A 9844-nucleotide genomic window follows, 5' to 3' on the forward strand; every position below is an offset into this window, starting at 1 on the left:
GTAGCTGTAAAGAGGCAAAATTCTCACCTCCCTTTCACCTGGTCCAGATTCTCCTGTTTTTATCTTCCTTTAAACTGTGGGAATAGCTGACTTTCCTGTGATTTGTTGGGGACCTTTCTTTGTCAGCCTGTCTACTCTCATGTGCCTAATACAGTTTAAATCCTAACAACACTAAAACCTTTTCATTAAAGCTTGTTAGCGTGGACTTTTTATAGGGAGAAAAATGCCAGGGATGTGAAGGTAGGAGCCCAGAATCTGATTTCTTGTTCACCTTTTTTCCTCATTTCTCCTTTTGTTCCTTTAGCCTAATTAAAAGCTCAAGGCACAGTCATCATAATAATTAGTGATCTTCTGTTTTCCACAGGCACTTAATGATGCCAAGCGGGAGCTTCGCTTCCTTTTGGTTTACCTTCATGGAGATGATCACCAGGACTCTGATGAGTTCTGTCGGTAAGTAGATTAATCATTTGTTTAGCTATTTAATTTTTTTAATCTGCTGATATTCTGTAGTAATCAAGTTCTGCTCATGTCCTTTTCATCCCTCTCCACAGCAACACACTCTGTGCACCTGAAGTTATTTCCCTGATTAACACTAGGATGCTGTTCTGGGCGTGTTCCACAAATAAACCTGAGGGCTATAGGGGTGAGTTGTAGTTCTTTTTCCTCATTGAGATTGGTGAGATATCCTTGAAATAGTCTGGGAAAATGCCATTTAGTGCATGATTTTTCCGTGTTAGACACAGTGCTAGTGACTATACATTATCTTATTTAATCCTCTCAGTAGTCCTGAGATGGGGGTTGTATCATCTCCACTTTATGGTTTAGGAAACAGGCTCAGAATTTAAGAGACTGGCCCAAGATCATACAGTTAGCAAGCTCAGGTCCTTTAGACTCAGTCCGTTCTTCACGGGTAACCATTGCCAGGACCTGTTTGGGTTTTAAAACACCCAGTCCTGTCCAGCAACTTACTTTTAATCTAAATGGCTTTTTACAGAGGAGTTTACTCTTGTCATCAGCAATTTTAACAGATCATTGTTTGAGTACCTTGAGTGCTGATAGGGATTCAGAAAGTTCACATATTTGCTGACAATAACTCTTCACTGGAGATAAGTATTAGAACTCAGTATAACATATAAAGGTAACCAGTGAAGAAAAATATAGTTACTTTGCAGCTACTTCTGTTCAGCAACTTGAGTATATACTAGCATACTAGGCACTATGCTAGATCCTAAGAATCAAGATGTTTTGCTTATATCTTAAAATCTGAATCTTTACTCCTAATTGGTTTTTAAGCATCTGATAAGTTTGTACAGTGTGCATTTTGCCATTCAAATATGGCTTTGGGGTTGGAGGGTAGTGGATAGAAAGAGACTAAGGGTATTTTTTATAGAAGCTTATAAAATCTCTTCTTTCAAACCATAAGGAAAACAAGTAAAACTCCGTTATGGTAAAACCTTGGTTATTCGGAAAACCAGCTTTCTAAAACTCCTTTAGGACAGAAAAACTAGCTCTTTTGTTTGAGGGTGATGTGGGGGAGACTTAAAAAGGGGGGGTAAGGAAGGGACTGAATAAGAGGAAGAAAAGGCAGAAGATAGTGGTGGAGCTCATCACCAGTGATATAAGGCTGAGATTTGCAGCCTTATTTCCTTTAGGCTTGACACCCAACATAGGGAAAAAATTCATGCTTAGTCAGATTTTTTTTATAGATCCTTTCTTATCAAAAAGACATTGTCCTTGAGCCCTACAGTCTTCCATAGCATCGTTATGACAGCCACCTTCCACCAGAAAAGCCTGTTCCATTCTAATCAAATTACCTGGGAATAGAGACACAAAAATAAAACAACAACAGCAGAGATTAAGAAACTAGGACGAAAAGAAGGTACTTAGAGAATAAGTGAGACCTCCTTTCTTTCCCAAGTGGGATTAAAACCTTTCTCTCTTGCTCATTGTGGAAAGTCTAAGAGCTGATGTGATTCATCCCGAGGGCTGCACTTCACCTGTTGGCTCTTCTTTCTGTCAGTCTCGCAGGCTTTACGAGAGAACACCTACCCATTCCTGGCCATGATTATGCTGAAGGATCGGAGAATGACTGTGGTGGGACGGCTAGAAGGCCTCATTCAACCCGATGACCTCATTAACCAGCTTACATTTATCATGGATGCAAACCAGACTTACCTGGTGTCAGAACGCCTTGAAAGGTACAGGAGAGTTCCTTTCTGGAACAGAGAGACCAGCTACAGATTTGAGTGGCTGACCCAGGGCTTCACAGATCCTGACTTATTCTCTGTCTTGGGCAATTTTGAAAACCTTATGCATTTAGTGTTAAAATATTTATGTACATTGACTGAAATAATTCTCTCTTCAGGTCATCTGTTCTTGGAGATGTGAATCAAAATAAAGACAAGGCTCTGGGCTCAAGAATGTATATGTCATGTCATTTAGAATACTTGAACCATGATCTAAGGAGCTTAAATGTAAAAAATGTGGAATCGTTAGAACTCTTCCCCCATTACATAAGTGATGTACATTAATTGTAGAAAATGTTGAAACACAGAAAAGCACAAAAAAGAAACTTAAAATCATCCACAGTCCTACAACAACTTTTGATATTCTGGTGTATTTTATTTTATAGATAAACAATCTCTCTCATTCACTCACTCCTACGTATACATACACTTTTTTTGGGGGGGAGAGAAAATTGGAAGTACACCAGAATGTTACAGTATTTTTTCTTTGGTTAGTAGGATTCTGAACAAGATATTTTTACATTTTCCAAATCTTCTAAAAGGCATGTATGTGGTTTTTAGTTTTATGAAAGCAATATATACAAAAATGCAGTAACCCAAAAGGGTATTTAAATGTAAAACGTGATCTTGATGATCACTTTTTGGCAGTAATATTGTTACTTTTGTTAGAATTGAGAAAAGGATAGTTCTGTTTGTAAAGTTAAAAGGTAAAGGAGAGGCTTGCCATTTATTTTTCTGCCAGATTAAACTGGGAAAAATCTCATTCAAATTCTGCCATGCTTTGCTTTGGAATCCTTCATGGTAGTATGAAATACTCATCTGTCAAGATTGTCAACCTTTTTACCTCCCCAGAAGTTTCAGTATGAGAAAAAAAGAGATTGTTCTTTTCCTTCTTTCCTTTTTGGTCTGGCCACAGGGAAGAACGAAACCAGACCCAAGTGTTGAGACAACAGCAGGATGAGGCCTATCTGGCCTCTCTCAGGGCTGACCAGGAGAAAGAAAGGAAGAAACGGGAGGAGCGGGAACGGAAGCGGCGGAAGGAAGAGGAGGTGCAGCAGCAAAAGTTAGCAGAGGAGAGACGTCGGCGGGTAATGAGCCCATCTTTCCTCCTTGTGATTCCCAAACTGATCTTAAGTGTGAAAGGAAAAAACTTGAAAATGATGGGATTTGTGGGTGTTTTAATTCCTTGCCATTTTTTTTTTTAAAGTAAGTTTTGTGTCCAGTGTGGGACTTGAACTCATGATCAAGAGTTGTATACCCTACTGACTGAGGCAGCCAGCTGCCCCCTCCTTGCCATTTTTATATTTACTACAAAAAGTAATTTAAAAATTTTTTTCAATTTTTTAAGAACAAATACATCACTGAGCAAAAGTCAGACAAAACAACTCTGTTCCATGAAAAGCAAGTTGTAAATGGGTAACAAGCAGTTCAGAATTCATAGCAATATTTTTTATTTCTTAGCACTAGTCAGTGTTAGCTAATTTTGCATTTCATTCATGATCTTTCATCACGTATTGCTACTTGATTGTAGCCGGTGTCTTTTAGCCCTTCCCTTTTTTCCTGACAGGTAAATACCATAACATCGTCAATAAATAATACATGTAATGCAGTAGCACTTTGAATTAGGGTGTTTCTGATTCTTGCCAAGAAATTTTCCTTATGATAGCTGTCATTCATTTTCCTTCTGGCTGCACAGTAAACCTACGTGATGATAGTAGTCCTGTTTCCCTGTTGGAACCATAGTCTCAACTTTGTTTTGTGTCTGTACAGAATTTACAAGAAGAAAAGGAAAGGAAGTTGGAGTGCCTGCCCCCGGAGCCTTCCCCTGATGACCCTGAAAGTGTCAAGATCATTTTCAAATTACCCAATGATTCTCGAGTAGAGAGACGATTCCACTTTTCACAGTCTCTAACAGTAAGGACCCCCTAAATTGTGTGAAGTGTATGGAGGGTCTGGGCTATAGATTTAGAAGCTTTTAAGGACTCTTGAAAGTGTTGTTGGTGTATCTGTTGCTCTGATGAACAGGAAGGGGTGGGCAGAGAGAGGAGTGCAATGAACCATGAGGTTCCTTCAGTTCTAGCTGCCAACTCAAAGGAGCTGCTAAGGTTTTCTTTCATCGTGTTTGAGTTCTGAAGTGTTCCTCACCAGGAAGCTCCACAGAAGACTTGGGGATTTAAGGTGGGAGGCTCTTCCATGCTGCTCAGCTCACATTGGCTTCAGAATCCCAGCAGAACCCTTTGCTCTGTCTCCACAGCACCCTCTGTCTCCACTGACCTAAAAGCATCAGACTTACACATCCGAATATAAATGCATGTACAGTTTGCATGCAGTTGTCACTCTTTGTTTCTATCCATTTAGCCCATAAGAATCCGCACTTTGTGGGGCTACCTTTTGTATTTGGTATCTAGAACTAAATAGTATTTGTCATTCCATAGGGAAATAGTTAAAAGCAGAGTCTCTTAGAGTCCCCCAGAATGATGAGGCTCCTGGGTGGCTCAGTTGGTTAAGCCTCTGCCTTTGGCTCAGGTCATGATCCCTGAGTCCTGGGATCGGGACTCTGTGTTGGGCCTCTTGCTCAGCGGGGAATCTGCTTCTTCCTCTCCCTCTGCCTCTCCCGCACTTGTGCACATTCTCTCTGTCTCTCTCTCTCAAATAAATAAATCTTTTTTAAAAACTGGGGATCAAATTTTCATTCTAAGATTAATGGATTCGTTTTCTTGATCAGTGTACTTTTTGACTCAAGTTTCTTCATCTATAAAATGGATATCATAATAGGTACTCTCTGATAGGATTGTTGTCAGGATTAAGTTCAGACATAAAGTATTCAACATTGCACCTAGGGGTTATACAGATGAGTGAGACATGGATCTGGCATTCATGGAACTTAAGGCCAGTAGGGAATGTAAGACTCAGAGTTAATACAAAGTAAAAAGTTGTGAGGCATCCTGGGGAGAGAAAAGTGAGTAGCTTTCTTGTTTTATTTGTCTCTCATTTATGCATTTATTTCTTTTGAGTGAAATGTTCACATTCCTAACTTTGGATTCTTAAATTGGGATAACATGAATGAGCCTCACATAGTATATACCGTGTAGTAGGTGGTTACTAAATGTTCATTCCCTCCCCCCTGGTGTTTCCTAACTATGGAGGTTTGCATTGGATTTTAGCTTGCAACCATGTTCACTAACAGTTTCACATCATAGTATACCTGAGCTTTATGGAGCTTCTACTCCCTAAACTCTAATTGTGTATGTGAAAAACCTAACAAAAACTAACTCTCTTGAGAGTTTCAGAAGAAAAATCTATTAGAATTGTGGAACAGAATAGGCTTCTGGCTTAAGGGGAACCAACCCACTGTTAGCTATTTAATCCTTAAAGACTTTTTTTGTTTGTTTGTTTTTAAGATTTTATTTATTCATTTGAGAGAGTGTGTGCAAGTTGTGGGAGGGGGCAGAGGGAGAGAAACAAGCAGATTCCCTGCTTAGCAGGGAGCCCAATGTGGGGCTCCATCCCAGGATCCTGAGATTATGACCCAAGCCAAAGGCAGCTGCTTAATTAACTGAGCCACCCAGACCTCCCCAGTTCTTTAAGACTCTTAAATAGGTTCTCAGTTTTTAAAAAAACAAATCCTCTGACTGAAATACTTGATCATAAGTGGGGACAAAGCTCAGAGAGGGGAAAGAAATGTAAAGTGTAGTGATGCTGTGGGCCTTTAACATCCATGGAGTTTATACATATAACTGAGTAAAAATTCAGTTTTTCATAGTCTTGCAGACTTTCCTGTGAGATCCTCTTTGTAAATAATCCCAAAAAGTGAATGTGCAGTGGAATAACTCAATTTGCACAAAGCTCAGCTCTTGATAGTAGTAAAATGCTAAGATAAAAAGGAATAAACTGTAGAAAAAAATCTCCAGGTCTCATGAGTGGGCAGAAAAGTGGCAGCTGACTTTCTGTTAAATGAATGCATGTTAGAGAGACTCCAAATCATTTTTCTATCTGTTAGGAACCAAAAGTGACCTCTGGAGGTGATGTGCATTGTCAGTGGTAAACAGAAGATGCCAGTTTTATACCAGGGTTGAATATTTTCAACAAGATTAAAAAGGAAACAAAATATTGTTTAAGGTCTGTGTTGGGTTCATACCAATAGTATTTGTTGCAAATCTGATTGATGCATCTCAACATAAGGAAAATAATATTAATGGAAATTGCACAGAGAGACAGGAACTGTAAATGATTGAGGTTGATAGATTAAAGTATATGAATTTATAAAATCATGAATGGATTTAGGGAAGAGGAGCGTGGATTTACTCCTTAAATTCTGGAGTCATATGTAGCCTCTTAAAAGCTCTAAAGAGGTAAATTTAAGACAAATGAAAAAAGGACTGCTTCACACAAAGGGTACTAAACGTACGAGAGGTAGAACAAAAAGAAAATAGATTCCCTCCAAATAGGGTAACTTGAGTGTTACGTTCCTGATCTTCGGGATTGACCTGAAAGAGAAGAGCACTGCCCTTCACAACACATCCTTCAGACTCTTTGGTAGAAGTAGCATGCCGGATGAAGAGGGCCATAGAGTAGATCCAGTATGCCAGTACTTAAAGTGTGGTGTCAAGAGACAGGGAGCAGTAAAGGTGGCCTATTCATAGTACCTCACATTTTAAGTGTTAGTAATGGGAGTTTTCTTGATGTCACCTTACTTCTCATTAAGAATTTATCTTTATTCTATCAGAGCCAGAGCAGGGTGAGAAGGGCATTCTCATAGAAGAGAGGTCTGCATGAAGAATGTCAGAGCTTGACCAAATTAAGGAGAGTGTCTAGATGTGAGGACTGCCTAGTGCACAGAGTCAGAGCCCGAGTGGCCTCTGGTGTGGTGTGGGGTGTTAAAGCCAGAACTGGGTAAGGAGGGGGAAATGAACTCATGGTTTTTCTGTGTACATATATATAAGGAAGTTCAGATATAGATGTGTGTATGTACATACACATATTCTCTAGTTTTTCTCCATAAAGAGTGCTTGGGAGCAGCAACACCCAATAGCAATGAACATACCTAGCACCTAGATCGTGTTTTTTAAATAACCATTGTCCATTAAGAAGAACCAAGGCTCCTTGGAGAAATGACTGATTCCAGGGCGTGGGCAGGAAAATACAAGACCAGCCCAGAATAGCAAGGAATTATTGAAAAAATGATGGAGACTTGCCACAAAGACACAGAAGCCATCTTGGATGGACTCTTCTAACTCCATCTGGAACATTTGAATATTGAAATAAATACTATAACATTATAACCTACTGAATAAAATAGGGAATCATGGCTCTATGTTAATATAAATAAATAAGGGGTGCCTGGGTGGGTCAGTGGGTTAAGCCACTGCCTTTGGCTCAGGTCAGGATCTCAGGGTCCTGGGATCGAGCCCCACATTGGGCTCTCTGCTCAACAAGGAGCCTGCTTTCCCCTCTCTCTCTGCCTGCCTTTCTGCCTACTTGTGATCTCTCTCTCTGTCAAATAAATAAAATCTTAAAAAATAAGTCAAAAGTTTAAGGAATAGTTGTCTCTGTAGTTTCAAAGTACCTCCCCACAAAATCTCTTTAATTACAAAGGAGAAGAAACGAATGGCCGTGACAGTGGAGAGGCGTGGCAGGCACCACCTTAATAAGTGCACATTATAGGTAGTGGAACAAATGGGAATTGTGCTCCAGCTGGATAGGATGGATTTAGTAGAATGCAGCATCATTTCTGTAACACTCCTGCCAAAGAACATACCTAGAATCTAATCATGAGTACATATTAGACAAAAATTGAAAGACATTCTGCGAAATAACTGACCAGTAATCTTTAGAAGTGTCAGGGTCATGAAAGTCAATGAAAGACTGAGGGTTTGTTCCAGACTAAAGGAGGAGACTTAGAAGATGTGACACTGAAATGAAACACATAATCCTAAACTAGATGCTTTTGCTATGAAAGGAAGCTAGCAAAACCTGAAAACTTTAATAATAGTTTAATATGTATTGTTACAGCATTAATGTGCCAGTTAAATTTCCTGTATTTTGAGGGCTGTATCATGGTTATGTAGGAGATTGTCCTGTTTATAAGACATACACAAGTATTTTAGGGGTGATGGGCCATCAGGCTGGCAGCTCATTCTCAACTGGTTCAAAGAAAAAAAATTCTATGTTCTGTACTTCCCACTGTTCTATAACTCTGATTATTTCTAAGTGAAGAATTTTTAGCTCTATATCAGGTTGTCAAGAAAAAAGCAGATGAATTACTTCAGAAGTAGGACTAGCATTGGGCAATGTAATCTCTTAAAATTAAGAGCTTCCCTATGTATTTGTTCTGTGAAAAGGAAGGACCTCATAATAGAATTCCAGTGTCATGCGATGACTTCATATTCCGAGTCATCCTGGAGAGAGCTGGCAAGGAGATATTTGATTTCATAGTTGTGTTGTCTGTGTCTTTCTCTAACTGTCCTTTTTCTGTATGATCTGCAGGTAATCCATGACTTCTTATTTTCCTTGAAAGAAAGCCCGGAAAAGTTTCAGATTGAAGCCAACTTTCCCCGGCGGGTGCTACCCTGCATCCCTTCAGAGGAGTGGCCCAACCCCCCAACGCTGCAGGAGGCCGGACTCAGCCACACAGAAGTTCTCTTTGTTCAGGACCTAACAGATGAATGACATTTTTTCTTCCTCCCCCCTCCTGCCCTAATCCCTAAAAGAAATGGAAAAACAAAAACAAAAAAAGAGAGAAATTCATATTATTATTATTATAATACGATATTTTTTTTAAAAGACTGCTGCATCCTGAGGAAGGATCAGAAACCATGCTGCCTAAAAGAGTCACCACCTGTGTGTGCGTGCGAGGTCAGCAATGAACGTTCCCGCTGGCAAGGCCACCCTTCCCTACTGCCTCTGCACCACGCACCTTCCAACAAAAGGAGACTCTTCACCTCCAACCCAGTCATTGTCCCTACTGGGGAAGGGTGGACATTCCCACTAGTTCTCATTCATTCTTGCTTTTATGGAAAATAAAAGTGAAAAAGACCTCCATCAACCAGCTACTGCAGCATCTCCTGAGGACTTGCTTCTCCCACCACCAGAGAAGAGAGGGAGGGAAGAGAAGGCACAGAACAGAGATGTTCTTGAACTTCCCACAATTTATGAATAACTTCTAAATGTTTTCTGTTGCTTTGTAATGACCAAAGGAATGAGGCTGACATAGGCGTTTTTTTTCCTTGACTTTATTTGACGAGAGCCAATTCTTAAGCCCAATGAGTTCATGCCCTGGGCTCCTTAGCCCACAAGAGTGTAATAAAGGTGGCCTGGGCTGGTTTATGCTTATTTCTGCCATTTTCCCTCTCACATTCCCAGAGAGGTGGTTCTTTTTGGTCCAACTCTTGCTGTCCTTTCTTGCCATCTGTGTGCCCCACTAGGGAGTATTGGGAGGAAATCTGGGTTCATTGCCCCACAAAGTCTATACAGATAGACCCGTATACATGGCGTGAACTCCATGTATACTTAGTATACACATGACTGCAGCTTTCCCTTGGAATCTGTACCAAGTGGTTATGGGGTCTGAACCAAAGGATAGCGGCTCTTCACTCCTC

At 40.1% G+C, this 9844-nt stretch overlaps 1 protein-coding gene across 3 annotated transcripts in view; it reads left to right on the forward strand.

Moving 5' to 3' along the window:
- FAF2 (Fas associated factor family member 2) overlaps positions 1-9578 on the forward strand; it is a 62296-nt gene extending 52718 nt beyond the window's left edge. For all 3 annotated transcript variants that reach the window (XM_032851867.1, XM_032851869.1, XM_032851868.1), the window contains 6 exons: positions 365-450; positions 552-643; positions 2021-2198; positions 3163-3334; positions 4017-4160; positions 8733-9578. In XM_032851867.1, coding sequence (XP_032707758.1) covers positions 365-450; positions 552-643; positions 2021-2198; positions 3163-3334; positions 4017-4160; positions 8733-8915 — 855 coding nt within the window. In that variant the 3' untranslated portion in view covers positions 8916-9578. The remainder of the gene's footprint in view (positions 1-364; positions 451-551; positions 644-2020; positions 2199-3162; positions 3335-4016; positions 4161-8732) is intronic.
- Positions 9579-9844: the final 266 nt, after the last annotated feature.

Source organism: Lontra canadensis, unplaced genomic scaffold, assembly GCF_010015895.1.
Source record: "Lontra canadensis isolate GAN:19392208 unplaced genomic scaffold, GSC_riverotter_1.0 scaffold5, whole genome shotgun sequence".
NCBI lineage: Eukaryota > Metazoa > Chordata > Mammalia > Carnivora > Mustelidae > Lontra > Lontra canadensis.